The sequence below is a fragment of the Mustelus asterias genome, chromosome 4 (genome assembly GCF_964213995.1).
Source record: "Mustelus asterias chromosome 4, sMusAst1.hap1.1, whole genome shotgun sequence".
Classification (NCBI taxonomy): Eukaryota; Metazoa; Chordata; class Chondrichthyes; order Carcharhiniformes; family Triakidae; genus Mustelus; species Mustelus asterias.
In genome coordinates, this window is record NC_135804.1 from 108,438,269 (window position 1) to 108,457,868 (window position 19,600).

At 44.9% G+C, this 19,600-nt stretch overlaps 1 protein-coding gene across 11 annotated transcripts in view; it reads right to left on the reverse strand.

Annotated features, from left to right (window-relative positions):
- The window catches only part of LOC144492925 (Krueppel-like factor 8), a 196,261-nt gene that overhangs the window by 24,701 nt on the left and 151,960 nt on the right, over positions 1 to 19,600 (reverse strand). For all 11 annotated transcript variants that reach the window (XM_078211557.1, XM_078211560.1, XM_078211563.1 and 8 more), the window contains 2 exons: positions 6,232 to 6,370; positions 5,680 to 5,733 (listed from right to left, as the gene is read on the reverse strand). In XM_078211557.1, the coding sequence (XP_078067683.1) occupies positions 5,680 to 5,733; positions 6,232 to 6,370 (193 nt within the window). The remainder of the gene's footprint in view (positions 1 to 5,679; positions 5,734 to 6,231; positions 6,371 to 19,600) is intronic.

The window sequence follows — 19,600 nt, forward strand, 5'->3', positions numbered from 1 at the left end:
GAAAGCTAATGGCATTTGCTACCAAACAAACCTGTTGGACTTTAACCAGGTGTTGTTAAAACTCTTACTGTATTTACCCCAGTCCAACGCCGGCATCTCCACATCATAACTTACAATAGTCAGATGTGGCAAGAACCTGTTTTAGCCGGTATCCAGAGAGAAGCCGCAATTATATAATTTGACATCACTTCATCATGGACAGATTTAACTGAAGCCAGCTTGACAGCAAATCTTTAGATGGCATAATCCTCCCTTACCCCATGTGCAACATTTACAGAGGTTACTGTATATCGGGGTGCTGTATATCGGGGTGCTGTATATCGGGGTGCTGAATATCGGGGTGCTGTATATCGGGGTGCTGTATATCGGGGTGCTGTATATTTCTGGTGCTGTATATCGGGGTACTGTATATCGGGGTGCTGTATATCGGGGTGCTGTATATCGGGGTACTGTATATCGGGGTGCTGTATATCGGGGTGCTGTATATCGGGGTGCTGTATATCGGGGTGCTGTACATCGGGGTGCTGTATATCGGGGTGCTGTATATCGGGGTGCTGTATATCGGGGTGCTGTATATCGGGGTGCTGTATATCGGGGTGCTGTATATAGCGGGGCATCTTCTGTGGCCACAAGAATCAGATGCAATTTCAAATTGTCAGAAACAAGAACAAATTGATCCATTTTCTCCCACAACAATAACAGAAAATGCTGGAAAATCTCAGCAGGTCTGACAGCACCTGTGAAGAGAGAATAGAGCCAACTTTGAGTCTGGATGACCCTTTGTCTGCTCATTCAGACTCAAAGTTGGCTCCAATCTCCCTCCACAGATACTGTCCGGCCTGCTGAGATTTTTCAGCACTATCGGTTTGTGTTTCAGATTCCAGCATACGAGATATTTTACTTTTATCTTCTCCCATATGTAGTTGCGGCGAAAAAAACCTGGAAGCAAAAGCATTGGGTTCAAACAAACATTCCAGCCCGAGGGCAAATTCTCAAGACGGATTACAAGTTAGAATTATGGCCATTTACAAGTGGATAAACAGAAGGTTTAGCCTAATGAAATAATTCAGCTATTGTAATAACCAGAACAACAATATACATGTGCATGCACGTACTCTCATTTTGCTTTTTTTCTTCTCTCTCCTGTGTCTAGATTAAGAAGTCACACACCTGATGAAGGGGCAGTGCTCCGAAAGCTCATGCTACCAAATAAACCTGTTGGACTTTAACCTGGTGTTGTGAGACTTCTTACTGTGCCCACCCCAGTCCAACGCCGGCATCTCCACATCATCTCTTCTGTGTCAGAAGAGGCTCTTTTTAAATCCAGAGACACTTATATTGTCCAACCCATATTAACTGAATGGATGGGCATGCAAAATAAGCTTTCCCCGTGCCTGTCCAGTGACAACTGTATATGTGTCGGGGCCAGACAGACACCTGAAGGCACTCTCAAATTGTTGTAGAGGTTAGTTCATGCAATCAAATGCAGATTATTGAACGACTGAAATACAGTTCTTAAAAAGCCATCCTGGAGACAATTGTCAAAATAATTTATTATATTTAAGAGCAGCATGGTGGCACAGTGATTAGCACTGCTGCCTCACAGCGTCAGGGACCCAGGTTCAATTCTGGCCTCTGTTGACTGCCTGTGTGGAGGTTGCACATTCTCCCCGTGTTTGCGTGGGTTTCCCCAGGTGCTCCAATTTCCTCCCACAGTCCAAAGATGTGTGGGTTAGATTGATTGGCCATGCTGAATTGACCCTAGTGTCAGGGGGATTTGCAGGGCAAATACATGGGGTTACGGGGGATAGGGCCTGGGTGGGATTGTTACCGGTGCAGGCTTGATGGGCTGAATGGCCTCCTTCTGCACTGGAGGAATTCTAGAATTCTTTGCTGAATTGAAACAACATGACCAGCAGGGGGCAGCAAGGTACTCTTCCACCAAGCAATCATCTTTACCCCACTCATTAAAACACGATTAAATCGGCTCCAGTGTACAGACGACAAACAGACTAACCTCCTTATGAAGTAATTTGGCCAGCGGCCTGGTTCCTGCTGTTTCGCTGCCTATAGCCTAAGCTGCACACAGACACTTGCGTAATATATTTATCCAGGAAGGCCATTTCATTTGGCAGGGGTATGTTAACGCCAGCCCTTCCCCTTCCCTACTGGGTGGGGGCAGTTCTGAAAACCCAAAACCTATCTCAGTTTTTGAACTCGAACCTCTGTTTACTTCAGTTTTTCCCGCAATGTTACAAATAAAGAAATCTTCCAAAAAAGAAAGTGAAAACCATAACCTGTCACCTGGATTCTGCAGGTGGTGGAGTTAAAAGTTAGAGTTTAGAGTTTATTTATTAGTCACAAGTAAGGCTTACATTAGCTTTGCAATGAAGTTACTGTGAAAATCCCCTCGTCGCCACACTCCAGTGCCTGTTCGGGTCAATGCCCCCTAACCAGCACATCTTTCAGGATGTGGGAGGAAACTGGAGCACCCGGAGGAAATCCAAGCAGACACAGGGTGAATGTGCAAACTTCACACAGACAATGACCCAAGCCAGGAATCGAACCCGGGTCCCTGGCGCTGTGAGGCAGCAGTGCTAACCACTGTGCTACCGTGCCATCTGGTTGATCGAACAGGCGACGGTTTACTAAAACAGACCTGAAGAATTTTTGACGGAGGCTAAAAGTAGAAAAGGAGGAATGCGAGTTGGCGTTTAAAAGTTGGGTCATGGTCCCAGGGGATGCCCTGAACCAGAGAGTTCTCTGATGAGCCCCTTCAATTATGTTTTCAGTAACAGATTTGTTTTTAAGAAACTACAGAACCCAATCTTCATGGTCTTTGATATAAGTGGATGTGTTATTATTACACAATGTGTCATATGCTTTGCGTGTGTGTGTGTGTGTGTGTGTGTTTCCGTGCGCGTGCGCCACGGGGAGGTGGGGGAGGCGGGGGGTGTTGCTGGGGCAGGGTTGCAGTGCTACGTGGCCTACTAAGCAAGCAGAAAACTTTGGTGTGACAACTGGGTGTGGTGCACTGTGTCTAATTGGAGCCTGCTGTACCATGACAAGGCGTGGCAAGCAAGCACTGTGCATTGGGACAGGAGAAGATCACATAGTGCAGACTCACTACAGAAGCTAAACAACAGACTCTGAAGAGTAAACACCACATGATAATTACACCAGTGGGTTGCCGATGTCACTGGATCGCTGAGATGTCGAATTCGCTTCTCTGCCATGTTATTTATGTCATATGTCACACACGTGTAACTTTATTTCAACATCATCGTTTGAAGCCCTCAGGGGCAATGTGTCAAGATGTTTTGAATCATGTCCCTGTCTACAGCCATCGTTAGTACACTTCTGGGTCAAGGAGGCAAGGAGTTCAACTCTACCGTGGAGCTGGATTGAAAGGGGTGATATCAATAAGCACTTCTTCACACAAAAGTCAGTGGAAATGGGCTAGATCACTCAAAATATTTTCAAACACATGGGTACAATTCTGTTCAGTAAGGATATTTAGGAAGAGAGAACACAAGGCTGGTGAATGGAGTTGAGGTACAGATCATCCATGACCTTAATTAAATAGCAGATTAGGCTTGAGGGGCTAAATGGCCTTTGCCTGTTGGATTTTCCCATACATTTTTGCATCAATTCCATAAATAAACATGTGGGGGGGAGGGGGGGGTGAATTAGCGTGATTATTACAATTTTGGTCGGGGTTTCTTGACATTTCACAGTGCCATTTTCTGATACATTCTATAACATGTATTTTCTTCAAGGATCTTGGTTCGAATCCCGGCTTGGGTCACTGTCTGTGTGAAGTTTGCACATTCTCCCCGTGTCTGCGTGGGTTTTCTCCGGGTGCTCCGGTTTCTTCCCACAGTCCCAAAGATGTCTGGGTTAGGTGGATTGGCCATGCTAAATTGCCCCTTGGTGTCAGGGGGACTAGTTGGGGTAAATGCATGGGGTTATAGGCATAGGGTCTGGGTGGGATTGTGGTCAGTGCAGACTCAATCGGCCGAATGGCCTCCTTCTGCGCTGTAGCATTCTATGAACAACAAAACTATTACGACTACCAATACTAAAATGTTACTCACAAACTGGTTCAATAATTGAGCACCCTCAACCTAAGGGCATTATTTTAATTCACAAGTGGTTAAAAAAACAGCAAATTATTCTGTGGGGTGAGGCTAACTAATAAAAGAATGTCAAATCAAATGCTTACAATAAGACACTTTTATGTTGACGGCAGTGTATCAACCCGCAGCTACTTCAATTTTCCCCCAAAACCTCTTCTCCCCGAAGCTGAAGGTGCTGATTTTTTTCACAGGTGTGACTCCAGGGGTGGTAGTTGCTCTCCAGACCCCCTCAAAGCAGCTTCTAATCGCGTAAGCCTCAACAATTAATGTCGGCAGATTATCTATCTGACTGTGGAGTCATCTGAGAGCAGTTTATTCTGCTCAACATTTGTACAGAGAGATTTCCAGCAGGGGTTACTACTTGGCAAACCAGGAGCAAGAAATCTGTCTATTTTTTTTCCTTACCTGATCTAAGGAACCTTGCACCAAGAGCAGCTCCTTGCCAATTGACCTAAGTGAGACCAGCAAACCCGGTGCTAATCAAGGATAGAATTTGCAATCTTTCTGATCTCCACTTGATTCTCTATTTGTTCCTCTCTTCCAGTTAATACCTACAGCCTCATGCATAGGAGAGGTGATGGCCTAGTGGTATTATCACTGGACTATTAATCCAGAACCACAGCTAATGTTCTGGGGACCTGGGTTCGAATCCCACCAAGGCAGATGGTGAAATTTGAATTTAATAAAAAAAATACCTGGAATTAAGAATCTACTGCCGACCATGAAACCATTGTCCATTGTTGGAAAAACCCATCTGGTTCACTAATGTCCTTTAGGGAAGGAAATCTGTTGCCCTTACCTGGTCTGGCCTACATGTGACTCCAGAGCCTCAGCAATGTGGTTGACTCTCAACTGCCCTCCAAGGGAACTAGGGATGGGCAATAAATGCTGGCCAGCCAGTGAATTAAAAAAAATTATTTCACTGTTCAGACAAGAAATAGTGTAATCGGTTCTTCAACGGCCTAACTTCCAATGAAAAAGTTCCAGGCCATTGCTTTGTACATGACATCAGCTGTGAACCAAGACCCCACTATGTAGGAGTTAGTACTAAATTCTTACTCTTGCATAGAACATTATTTACTGTTGACATGTTTGGGTTTTTTTATTCGTGGGACATGGGCATTGCTGACTGGCTATCCTCTATTGCTCATCCCTAGTTGCCCTGGGAGGGCAGTTAAGAGTGAACCACATTGCTGTGGTTCTGGAGTCACATGTAGGCTAGACCAGGTCTGGATGGCACGTTTCCTTCCCTATAGGACATTAGTGAACTAGATGGGTTTTTCCGACAATGGTTTCGTGGTCATCAGTAGATTCTTAATTCCAGATTTTTTTTATTGAATTCAAATTCCACCATCTCCTGGCGGGATTTGAAAGCGGGTCCCCAGAACGTTCACTGCGTTTCTGGATTAATAGTGTAGCGATAATACCACATCGCCTCCCCTCCCCCGTTAAATGTAGGTTATATCCAATGATCGTTAGAAATATATCACAAACAGAGTACTCCAACAAAGTCCCTTCACATCCTGCCTTAAACACTCACCCATATGGATCATCCAGTAGACGGGTCGGATCAATAGGCCACACTGAGTCCTCCCTGGGGATATGGAAGCAAGAAATTGTTCAGTCACTTCTATCATGGTTTTCAGCCCGATACATACACAATACGTTGTAGTCATCCGGCAACCAAGGAGCTTACAAAAAATAAATATGTTAACACCATCACTCTGGTTCTCAAGGTGCTGCGCCCACAAGAGGGCCCGTTATATTTACAAACTTTAGTGATCCTGTGGCCTCACAATGAGGTGGACATCAGGCTTGCTCTGGTTAGGGAACCCCAACAATAGATTCTCCCAGGAATTTTAGGTACAAGTGCAATGTAGCCCCAACCAACAGAAAGTCCAAATGTCTGGCAGAGGCTAGATTCTGTGGCAGTTTACACCAATTTGTTTCCGCTGCATCAGATAACTGAAGGTGAGCCACGGTCAAAAACAGAAGTCAATGGTTCGGTTTGGTATGCATTCTTGGCAGTTGGGGTTTTGTAACAGTCACAACGGTAAAGCAGAAGACAGCATCAGATAGTGTGAATACCTACTCTCTCATAGCCCCTGATAGGTTGAGAATGGCAGAGCTGCTCTCATGAATGCTGTCGAAGGACATGTTGGGCGAATCATCATCTTCCTCACTGTCAGTTTTAGCCTCCATAGGGGACATGGGACTCTGATCGATTCTCACTGTAATGAGAGAGAGAGTAACCGTTACAGACACCAAGTCCATTTCTTCTAGATTCTACTGAAAACTGATCATATGATCCAGTGGACAACTACACAAACCTACTTTTATTCCCCCCTTGTGGAATTTTTCATTTTCTTCAGCCTTCCTTTCCACCTAAAATCTCAAAAATAAAACTGTCACCCAAACCCAATTTCCTGAAATATCTCATCTCGCATATTGTTTCTACGCTCGGTCTACGGCACTGTACGAATGTCCCTATACTTCCTAACTTTCTCAGGTGCGCGAATGAGCAGTGACAGAAATGCGATAACGTGTATTACTCTGCACCTCAGGTGAGGAGGCATCTAAACTTTTAATGCCACAAGATCTCATGTTGTAGGATGTCAGAGGGAGAGGTCGATTGTTACTCTGTGGATCGACAGCTCTCAAAGGCAGAAAATCCAGCAGATTCCATACGCGACTCTTTGGAGCAAAGCATTTGGTGGCATGTGTGGGCACACAACAGACAGAAAATGTTTCCTCATACAGACACCTAGCTAGATATAATTTAGAGCTGGAACAGGGTCATACAAGTCTTGGTCAGGATTCACTTTAAACTAAATGATTCTTGTTAACTTTACCTCCTGATTTTGGCATTCATTTTTAATGGTAACAGAAAAATAGGCCACTACCAAGTTTGAATCACAACTGAAAACAGTCATTCCATTCAATACCACGACTATATTATACATAATATATATGCCTGCTGAGTCTAGTCAGGGAACATGGTCTCCAAATGACAGGCAAGTCATTTAAAACTGAGGAATTTCTTCACTCAAATCCTCTGCCCCAGAGAGCTGTGGAAACTCCTATAGATTTCTGGATATTAATGGAATCAAACGATGTGGGGACAGTGGGGAAAATGGGGTAGAGGTGGGTGATCAGCCTGTATGAATGGTAGAGGAAGCTCGAAGGGCCGATTAGCCTCCTCTCGCTCTGATGTTCAGCATTGAAATCCTTTCATTTACCTGTGCTGTTCCTTTTGCAAATTCTGTTCAGTTAGCTTCTACTCATATCACTGAGGTTATTGTCTGGGAGGAAGGGTCCCTCAGCAAAGCTGTATACAGAAATCAGTCAAGTTTCTATATCAGGATGCTCGGCAGAGAGTCTCGATTCTGTAGGTTGATTATGCTCTCTCACTCATCACCTGTCGCATTTCCAAATCTTCTCCAAGTGAGTGAGCACCATTTAACGTGGCACAAGATCATGTTGGCCAAAGTCTGAAACACAATCCCGCATTTTCTACTGAATTAATAAAGTGGTAGTAGAGACACTACAAGCAAACATCATGCCTTCTGCTCTGAAGATTACCCAGTGATTGTCAGTGCCTTCAATGCTCCCATTTTGAATGGTGATAATGACGAAAACCCCTGAAGGATTCGATAGGCTGGTTGGAATCTCGTGAGGTTCCCTTGAGTGGGAAATGAGGCAGACTTCAATCGAGTGGGAGGCAAACGTCAGCTTCCCGATTGCAGGATGAAAGTTGCTTGTTAAATTAGCTGCGGAATAAAGGCGGATCATGCTTCTCAGCAGTAGGAGCCTATTTTTTAATACATTAGCATGTCAGGCGTGCCAATTTAAACACAACCAGCCAGATTAAATTGGACCTTTGGAAACGAGAACCACACATTTTAAGATTCACAACAGGTTAAAAGGTGATGTGCAGCAGAAGCCATCTTCCTGAGGGATTTGGACTGAGTCGCAGCTGCTATTCCTGTATTGGGAACTTTGTTGAAACGGAGATAGGAGGCATTGATGCATTGAGATCAGATGGCAACTGCTGAAAGGGTAAGGGAGATTTGTGACTGTGAAAGGGGAATGGGCCATGACTGACCAAGCAAGGGGAAGAGGTTACAGCTCCAAGAACTCTCATAGGGGGCAGAGGGACAAAGCTGCACAGGGCAAGTCAATGTCTACAGGAAGTAGACATGATTGATGGGAAGACCAAGGCTTATATATGGAAAATCAATGGTGAGGCCGAGAATTGATGATAACAAAGGGCAGGTTAAGGACAGCACCAAGGAAGATAGCTGGCTGGTCAAAGGTAATGGGGAACAGTTAGGGGGGGTTGATTGATGCTTATGGGGGAAGCACTAGCATGAATGATTATTGGTCAAGGGTGATGGGGCAAGCAGGTGTGTTGAGGGTCACTGAAAGCAGGGAAAAGGTGATGGAGTGATGCATCAGACAGGCTCACGACACCTTCCTTTCATCCAGACTCCAGCCAGAATGATGTCTTCACAAAATGTCATTGTGCCAATGAGAGCAGATCCACAGATCACAAACTCCTCAAAACCTGATGCTGCCGGATGGCAAGGACTGGATGACCGTCCAGGCGTCGTCCAAATATGGCACCCAAACCTTTGACCCCCATGAGGTAACAGCGGAGCTAGTGACTTCCTGCCTGTCCCTGACACATGATTGGCTGGGGCCCTCACCTCTGCATATCTAAATGGCTGGCCGCTGTGCGATTGTGTAGGGCCAGCGCTCCGCCTCAGAGTGGAAGTGCCATGCTTTTCCGGTCCTGCCTCTGGGACCCTCGACAAGAGGATTCCACTCAATCTAACATTTACCCAGTAACTACACCACATAATGAGCTATCAGGCTCTGGAGTGGCCATGGATGTTAACGAGATAGTGCAGCGCAGCCCAGACTGAAACACTTTTAGGGAGATGACCCCCAGAAACACCAGAGCGACAACATAAACACAGTAGCACTGTAATTGAAATAACTGAAATTGAAAAGAATGAGAGATTTTAATGTTTTTTCACTTGCCAACAGTGCAGTGGATTTCAAAGAATACAAGTTTTTTTTTCTTCTACATGTTTGCCAAAGAGCAGTCTGCTGCAAAATGATTAGCCAGTTAATCGATGATCTGATGCAGGCAACTTCAACCTATTGCACTGTGCTGGCTCAATGTGAGCCAAACACTATTGGCTGTGCATTCAACTACTGGTTGCTGTAATAACGATGTCCACTGCCTCCAAGTGCCTTTGCTTAGCCGGTACACTGTGAATGTAGCAGCTGAGTAAGATGAGTCTGTTCATGAACAATAGTGAGGATTTACTTTCCACATTTGGGCGGCACAGTGGCAAACACTGCTGCTAACAGCGCCAGGGACCCGGGTTCAATTCCGGCCTTGGGTCACTGTCTGTGTAGAGTTTGCCCATTCTCCCCGTGTCTGCACGGGCTTCCTCCGAGTGCTCCGGTTTCCTCCCACAGTCCAGAGATAAGCAGGTTAGGTTGATAGGCCATGCGAAATTGCTCCTTAGTGTCAGGGAGATTTGCAGGGTAAATATGTGGGGTTACGGGGATAGTGTCTGGGTGGGATTGTTGTTGGTGCAGACTTGATGAGCTGAATGGCCTCTTCTGCGCTGTAGGGATTCTAAAAGGGAAAGTTCAACTTAGCCTTGATCCTCTCTCGCATGCGAAAACACCCTCTGCTCAAGCTCGCAACATAGTCAGGTAGCAAAAGCTTTCTCAAAGAGGAGGAGGGGAGCAATGTGTTAATTGTGAAGTTTGGTATTTCGGCCTGAAATTACCAAACATAAACCAGAGCCAGGATAAAGTCTATCGAACCTTCCAGTGTTTGATCAACACATCTATCAGCACACATCAGGAACAGTGGTCACAACTAATCTGTCACAAATTGGCTTACCACACAGTTTTAGACAAATATCTGCTTTAGAATTAGAATAGGATACCTTTAGATTCTCTCCTGTTCCTCAATCAGAGAGGAAATGGTTGAAAGGCAGTGACAGTGCAATCAGGCCGCAACTGGTTTTTTCCTGTCAGCGACTGTTTCTGCCAGTTTATCAGGCGGAGATCAAAGGCAACATTTTTGAATGGACTTGCCCCAACTTTTCATCCCATCTAACATTTATTACAACTGAAGCAATACACTTGGGCAATAACTGCTGGCCAACCAGCGACGCCTGTGTCCCACGAATGAATAAAATACTATGTTAAAGGTGCTATATAAATGCAATTTGTGTGTTTCCCCTGCAGATGCTGGAAACTGTTGCAGGGGAACACACAAATTGCATTTATATAGCACCTTTAACATAGTATTTTATTCATTTGTGGGACACAGGCGTCGCTGGTTGGCCAGCAGTTATTGCCCATCCCTAGTTGAGAAGGTGGTGGTGAGCTGCCTTCTTGAATCGAAGCAGTCCACGTGCTGTGGGTTGACCCACAATGCCGTTGGGGGGAGGGAGGAGGGTGGAATTCCAGGATTTTGACCCAGGGACTGCGACGGAATGGCGATATATTTCCAAGTCAGGATGGTGAGTATGATGAGTATGAGGGTAGGGCAGATGTTGTCCACATGGACTTCAGTAAGGCTTTTGACAAGGTCCCTCATGGCAGACTGATGCAGAAGGTGAAGTCACATGGGATCAGAGGTGAGCTGGCAAGGTGGATACAAAACTGGCTCGGTCAAAGAAGACAGAGGGTAGCAGTAGAAGGGTGTGTTTCTGAATGGAGGGCTGTGACAAGTGGTGTTCCTCAGGGATCAGTGCTGGGACCTTTGCTGTTTGTAATATATATATATAAATGATTTGGAGGAAAATGTAACTGGATTGATTGGTAAGTTTGTGGATGACACAAAGGTTGGTGGATTTGCGGATAGCGATGAGGACCATCAGAGGATACAGCAGGATATAGATCAATTGGAGACTTATAGAACATAGAACATTACAGCGCAGTACAGGCCCTTCGGCCCTCGATGTTGCGCCGACCAGTGAAACCAATCTAAAGCCCCTCTAATCTACACTATTCCAATATCATCCATATGTTTATCCAATAACCATTTGAATGCTCTTAATGTTGACGAGTCCACTACTGCTGCAGGCAGGGCATTCCACGCCCTTACTACTCTCTGAGTAAAGAACCTACCTCTAACATCTGTCCTATATCCCTCACCCCTCAATTTAAAGCTATGTCCCCTCGTGTTAGCCATCACCATCCGAGGAAAAGGCTCTCACTATCCACCCTATCTAATCCTCTGATCATCTTGTATGCCTCTATTAAGTCACCTCTTAACCTTCTTCTCTCTAACGAAAACAACCTCAAGTCCTTCAGCCTTTCCTCATACGATTTTCCCACCATACCAGGCAACATCCTGGTAAATCTCCTCTGCACCCTTTCCAACACTTCCACATCTTTCCTATAATGCGGCGACCAGAACTGTACGCAATACTCCAAATGCGGTCGCACCAGAGTTTTGTACAGGTGCAGCATGACCTCCTGGCTCCGAAACTCAATCCCTCTACCAATAAAAGCTAACACACCGTACGCCTTCTTAACAACCCTATCAACCTGGGTGCCAACTTTCAGGGATCTATGCACAGGGACACCCAGATCCCTCTGTTCATCCACACTCCCAAGTATCTTACCATTAGCCCAGTACTCTGTATTCCTGTTACTCCTTCCAAAGTGAATCACCTCACACTTTTCCACATTAAACTCCATTTGCCACCTCTCAGCCCAGTTCTGCAGCTTATCTATGTCCCTCTGTAACCTGCCACTTCCCTCCACACTGTCTACAACTCCACCGACTTTAGTGTCATCCACAAATTTACTAATCCATCCTTCCACGCCCTCATCCAGGTCAATAATAAAAATGACAAACAGCACTGGCCCCAAAACAGATCCTTGCAGTACACCACTAGTAACTGAACTCCAGGATGAATATTTCCCATCAACCACCACCCTCTGTTTTCTGAAGCTAGCCAATTCCTGATCCAAACCACTAAATCACCCTCAATCCCATGTGTCCGTATTTTCTGCAAAAGCTTACCATGGGGAACCTTATCAAACACTTTGCTGAAATCCATATACACCACATTAACCGCTTTACCCTCACCCACCTCTTTGGTTGCCTTCTCAAAGAACTCAATAAGGTTTGTGAGGCACGACCTACCCTTCACAAAACCGTGCTGACTATCCCTAATCAAATTATTCCTTTCTAGGTGATTATAAATCCTATCTCTTATAATCCTTTCCAAAACTTTGCCCACAACAGAAGTAAGGCTCACCGGTCTATAATTACCAGGGTTGTCCCTACTCCCCTTCTTGAACAAGGGGACAACATTTGCTATCCTCCAGTCTTCTGGCACTGTTCCTGTAGACAGACTTGGGCGGAGAGGTGGCAGATGGAGTTTAATCCAGATAAATGTGAGGTAATGCATTTTGGAAGGTCTATACAGATAGGAAATATACAATAAATGACAGAACCCTTTAGAGTATTGATAGGCAAAGGGATCTGGGTGTACAGGTACACAGATCACAGAAAGTGACAACACAGGTGGAAAAGGTCGTCAAGAAGGCATGGCATGCTTGCCTTCATCGGCCGGGGTACTGAGTTTAAAAATTGGCAAGTCATGTTGCAGCTTTATAGAACCTTAGTTAGGCCGCACTTAGAATATAGTCTTCAATTCTGTCACCACACTACCAGAAGGATGTGGAGGCTTTGGAGAGGGTGCAGAAAAGATTTACCAGGATGTTGCCTGGTATGGAGGGCATTAGCTATGAGGAGAGGTTGGAGAAACTTGATTTGTTCTCACGGGAGCGACGGAGGTTGAGGGGAGACCTGATAGAAGTCTACAAGATTATGAAAGGCATGGACAGAGTGGATAGTCAGAAGCGTTTTCCCAGGGTGGAAGAGTCAATTACTAGGGGGCATAGGTTTAAGGTGCGAGGGGCAAGGTTTAAAGGAGATGTACGAGGCAGATTTTTTACACAGAGAGTAGTGGGTGCCTGGAATTCGTTGCCGGGGGAGGTAGTGGAAGCAGATACGGTAGTGACTGTTAAGGGGCGTCTTGACAAATACATGAATAGGAGTAGAGGGATATGGTCCCCGGAAGGGTAGGGGGTTTTAGTTAAGTCGGGCAGTATGGTCGGTGCAGGCTTGGAGGGCAGAAGGGCCTGTTCCTGTGCTGTAATTTTCTTTGTTCTTTGTGAGTGACTTGGGAGGTGGAACCTGCAGGCAGTGGTGTTCCCATGTACCTGCTGCCCTTGTCCTTCCAGGTGGAAATGGTTGTGGATCTGGAAAGTGCTGTCGAAGGATCTTTGGTGAATTGCTGCAGTGCATCTTGTAGATAGTACACACTGCTGCTACTGAGTGTCAGTGGTGGAGGGAGTGGATATGGCACCAATCAAGTGGGCTGCTTTGTCCTGGATGGTGTCAAGCTTCTTGAGTTTTGTTAGAGCTGCACTCATCCAGATAAGTGGGGAGAATTCCATCACACTCCTGACTTGTGCCCTGTAAATGGTGGATAGGCTTTGGGGAGTCAGGAGGTGAGTTACTCTCCACAGTATTCCTAGTCTCTGACCTGCTCTTGTAGCCAGTGTGATTATGTGGTGAGTCCAGTTGAGTTTCTGATCAATGGTTACCCCAAGGATGTTGACAGTCGGGGATTCAGTGATGGCAACACCACTCAATGTCAAGGGGTGGTGAGTGTCTCTTATTGGTGATGATCATTGCCTGGCATTTGTGTGGCGTGAACGTTACTTGCCACTTGTCAGCCCAAGCCTGAATATTGTCCAGATCTTGTTGCATTTGAACATGGACTGCTTCAGTATCTGAGGAGCCGTGAATAGTGCTGAACATTGTGCAATCATCAGCGAACATATGTATAACATCTGCACAGGAACAGCTATCAAACAAAATGTGACGCTAACCATGAGATGTTGGGAGATGAACAAATGCTCAGTCAAAGAGGCAGGGTTTAAAGGAGCATCCTAAAGAAAGAGACACAAGTAGCGTGATTTCCATAGGAAATTGCAGCGGTTGGGGCCCAGGCAGCTAAGGGCTCAAGCACCAATGGTGGAGTGATTAAAGTTGGAGGTGCTTGATAGGATAGAATTGGAGGAGGAGTGCAGATACCTCAGAGGGTTGTGGAGCGGAGAAGATTACAAAGATTGGAAGTGAGAAAGGAAATTTGGCATGTCAGCTACAACTCTTACCAACTTTCACAGATGCACCATAGAAAGCATTCTTTCTGGTTGTATCACAGCTTGGTATGGTTCCTGCTCTGCCCAAGACCACAAGGAACTACAAAAGATCGTGAATGTAGCCCAATCCATCACGCAAACCAGCCTCCCATCCATTGATTCTGTCTACACTTCCCGCTGCCTCGGCAAAGCAGCCAGCATAATTAAGGACCCCTCACACCCCGGACATTCTCTCTTCCACCTTCTTCCGTCGGGAAAAAGATACAAAAGTCTGAGATCACGTACCAACCGACTCAAGAACAGCTTCTTCCCTGCTGCTGTCAGGCTTTTGAATGGACTTACCTTGCATTAAGTTGATCTTTCTCTACACCCTAGCTATGACTACATCTGCACTCTCTCGTTTCCTTCTCTATGAACGGTATGTTTTGTCTGTATAGTGCGCAAGAAACAATACTTTTCACTGTATGTTAATACGTGTGACAATAATAAATCAAATCAAAAATCAACATCAATGAAGGGATTCAAAACAAAAGACAAGGATTTGAAATATTGAGGTATTGCCTGATTAGGAGTCAATGTAGATCAGTAGGCATGGACAGCAGAGATTTGGATGAGCTCAGAGGGTGGAAAATGACCAGGGCGCACTGAAATATTTGAGTCCAGGCGTAACAAAGGCACGGAAGACGATTTCAAGATTTCAACAGCAGATGAGCTGAGGTAAGGGCAGAGATGAGAATGTTCGGGCAGTGGAATTTAGCGTGTAATATTTTCAGTTTACAAGTTATTCTTTAAGCTAGAAGTTACAGCACATTCAATTCTTCAGGCATCTCAGGCTATTAGAACAAAGAAAATTACAGCACAGGAACAGGCCCTTCGGCCCTCCAGGCCTGCACCGACCATGCTGCCCGAGTTATATAACTAAAAACCCCTACGCTTCCGGGGACCATATCCCTCTATTCCCATCTCATTCATATACTTGTCAAGACGCCTCTTAAAAGTCACTACCGTATCCGCTTCCACTACCTCCCCCAGCAATGAGTTCCAGGCACCCACCACTCTCTGTGTAAAAAATCTGCCTCATACATCTCTTTTAAAACTTGCCCCTCACCCTTAAACCTATGCCCCCGAGTAATTGACTCTTCCACCCTGGGAAAAAGCTTCTGACTATCCAGTATTATATCTGTATTATAATCCTCCACCACCAAAAACTCTTTCACTTCCTCAATCTTAGACCATTCTCTTCTGAAAGTTCTAACTGATTCTGGTGCATGATTGCTGTTACAATGCCAATTGTGAAACAGTGCAACATGGTTTATGATGCACATCAAGATACGAATGGCAGTATAACTTGGGAGTCAAATAATCATCTCACACCTCCACAGGTATATATAGTGTGAAATACAACTCCAATGTAAAATCCGATTTAATAAGTAATGAGGTGGCCTGTTGCACCTCATGGATACTTTATATAAGTGCAGTCATAGCTAGAAAGCATAGCCCTGGTTGTGTGGAGGAGAGAGGGAAATAAAGGAGGGAGAAAGAATACAATCAACGTTAGTTGTTGGGAAAATGTTGGAATCTATTAATAAAGTCTTAATAATGTACTTAGAAAACAATAGAATAAGAACAAGTCAACATGATTTTATGAAAGAGAAATCTTGTTTGACAATGCTATTAGAGTACGTAACCAGTAGAGTAGATAAAGGGGAACCAGTAGATATTGTATACCTGGAATTCCAAAAGGCATTTGATAAGGTGCTACATGAAAAGTTGATAGGCAAAATAAATGTTCATAGAGTTGGGTTTAATACATTTGCAAGAACAGAGGATTGATTAACAGAAAGAAAAGAGAGAGCAGGCATAATAAACAAGGCAGTTTCAAGTAGATAGCAGTGAATAGTGGAGTGCCGCAAGGATCAGTGCTGGGCCTCAAATATTTACAATATATGTTAATGATTAATTAGATGAAGAGATAGAGTGTAGAACAAAGAACATAAAAGAAAATTACAGCACAGGAACAAGCCCTTCGGCCCTCCATGCTGCCCAACTGAACTAAAACCCCCTACCCTTCCGGAAACCATAACCCTCCATTCCCATCCTATACATGTACATGTCCAGACGGCCCTTAAAAGTCAATATCATATCTGCTTCCACTACCTCCGCCAGCAGCGAGTTCCAGGCCCCACCACCCTCTGTGGAAAAAAACTTGCCTCATACATCTCCTTTCAACCTTGCCCGCCCCCACACCTTAAACCTATGCCCCCTAGTAATTGACTCTTCCACTCTGGGAACAAGCTTCTGACTATTCACTCTGTCCATGCCCCTCATAATCTTGTAGACTTCTATCAGGTCGCCACTCAACCTCTGTTGTTCCAGTGAGAACAAACCAAGTTTCTCCAACCTCTCCTCATAGCTAATGCCCTCCACACCAGGCAGCATCTTGGTAAATCTTTTCTGTACCCTTTCCAGAGCCTCCACATCCTTCTGGTAGTGTGCCGACCAGAATTGAACACTATATTCCAAGTGCGGCCTAACTAATGTTCTATAAAGCTGCAACGTGACTTGCCAATTTTTAAACTCAATGCCCTGGCCAATGAAGGCAAGCATGCCGTATGCCTTCTTGACTACCTTTTCCACCTGTGTTGCCATTTTCAGTGACCTGTGTACCTGTACACCCAGATCCCTCTGCCTATCAATACTCTAAAGGGTTCTGCTATTTAATGTATATTTCCTATCTGTATCAGACCTTCCAAAATGCATTACCTCACATTTATCTGGATTAAACTCCATCTGCTATCTCTCCGCCCAAGTCTCCAACCAAATCTATATCCTACTGTATCCTCTGATGGTCCTCATCACTATCCGCAAATCCACCCGCCTTTGTGACATCCGCAAACTTACTAATCAAACCTGTTACATTTTCCCCCAAATCATTTATATACATTACAAACAGCAAAGGTCCCAGCACGGATCCTTGAGGAACACCACTTGTCGCAGCCCTCCAGTCAGAAACGCACCCTTCCACTGCTACCCTCTGTCTTCTATGACCAAGCCAGTTCTGTATCCATCTTGCCAGATCACCTCTGATCCCAAGTGACTTCACCTTCTGCACCAAAGGCCTTACTGAAGTCCATGTAGACAACATCCACTGCCCTGCCCTCATCAATCATCTTCGTCACTTCCTCGAAAAGCTCAAATCAAGTTAGTGAGACACGACCTCCCCTTCACAAAATGATGTTGCCTCTCACTAATACATCCACTTATTTCCAAGTGGGAGTAAATCCTGTATCGGAGAATCCTCTCCAATCATTTCCCTGTCACTGACGTAAGGCTCACCGGCCTGTAATTACCTGGATTATTCTTGCTACCCTTCTTAAACAAAGGAACAACATTGGCTATTCTACAATCATCTGGGAACTCCCCTGTAGCCAGTGAGGATACAAAGATTTCTCTCAAGGCCCCAGTAATTTCTTCCCTTGCCTTTCTTTGTATTCTGGGGTATATCCCATCAGGCTCTGGGGACTTGTCTACCTTAATAAGAACAAAGAACAAAGAAAATTACAGCACAGGAACAGGCCCTTCGGCCCTCCAAGCCTGCACCGACTATGCTGCCTGACTTAACTAAAACCCCATATGCTTCCGGGGACCATATCCCTCTATTCCCAACTCATTCATGTACTTGTCAAGATGCCCCTTAAAAGTCACTACCGTATCCGCATCCACTACCTCCCCCGGCAACGAGTTCCAGGCACTCACCACTCTGTGTAAAAAATCTGCCTCGTACATCTCTTTTAAAACTTGCCCCTCGCACCTTAAACCTATGCCCCCTAGTAATTAATTAATCCACTCTGTCCATGCCTCTCATAATCTTGTAGACTTCTGTCAGGTCTCCCCTCAACCTCCATCGCTCCAGTGAGAACAAACCAAGTTTCTCCAACCTCTCCCCATAGCTAATGCACTCCATACAAGGCAACATCTGGTAAATTTTTTCTGTACCCTCTCCAAAGCCTCCACATCCTTCTGGTAGTGTGGCGACTAGAACTGAACACAATATTCCAAGTGCAGCCTCACTAAGGTTCTATAAAGCGTCAACATGACTTGCCAATTTTTAAACTCAATACTCCAGCTGATGAAGGCAAGCATGCCGTATGCCTTCTTGACTACCTTCCCCACCTGCATTGCCACTTTCAGTGACCTGTATACTAGTACACCCAGATCCCTCTGCCTATCAATACTCTTGAGGGTTCTGCTATTTACTGTATATTTCCTATCTGTATTAGACCTTCCAAAATGCATTACCTCACATTTGTCTGGATTAAACTCCATCTGCCATCTCTCCGCCCAAGTCTCCAACTGATCTATATCCTGCTGTATCCTCTGATGGTCCTCATCGCTATCCGCAAATCCACCAACCTTTGTGTCGTCCGCAAACTTACTAATCAATCCAGTTATATTTTCCTCCAAATCATTTATATATATTACAAACAGCAAAGGTCCCAGCACGGATCCCTGAGAAACACCACTTGTCACAGCCCTCCATTCAGAAACGCACCTTTCCACTGCTACCCTCTGTCTTCTAATGTTTCTCAAGAACCCCAATACCTCCAACATGACCCAAGCTATCTACACATCCTTTCCCAGACTCATCATCCACCAAATCCTTCTCTTTAGTGAATACTGACGCAAAGTACTCATTTACACCTCGCTCATTTCCTCTGGCTCCACGAATAGATTCCCTCCCTTGTCCTTGAGTGGGCTAACTCTCGCCCTGGCTGCCCTCTTGCTCTTTATATATGTATAAAAATGCATCTAAGTTTGCTGATAATAACAAACTAGGTGGAAAGGGAAGCTGTGGAGAGGGAATCAGAGACTGCAAACAGATACAAACAGGGTTACCTGAGTGGGTAACAAGATGACAGATGAAATATAATATAGGCAAGTGTGAAGTTAGTAAGAATAAGAACAAGAATTTTTTTTAAAAGGTGAGAAACTGGTAGTTTTAAGACTTGGGTGTGTTTGCACAAGGAATGCAGGAAGTTAGCATACAGGTACAGCAAACAATTAGGAAGACATGTTGATTGGAGTACAAGAATAAAGAATTCTTGCAACAGTTGTACAAGGCTTTGGGGAGTCCACATCTGGAATACAGTGTGCGGTTTTGGTCTCCACATTTAAGAAAGGATATACTTGCATTGAAGACAGTGAAGGTTCACTAAATTGATCCCTGGGATGAG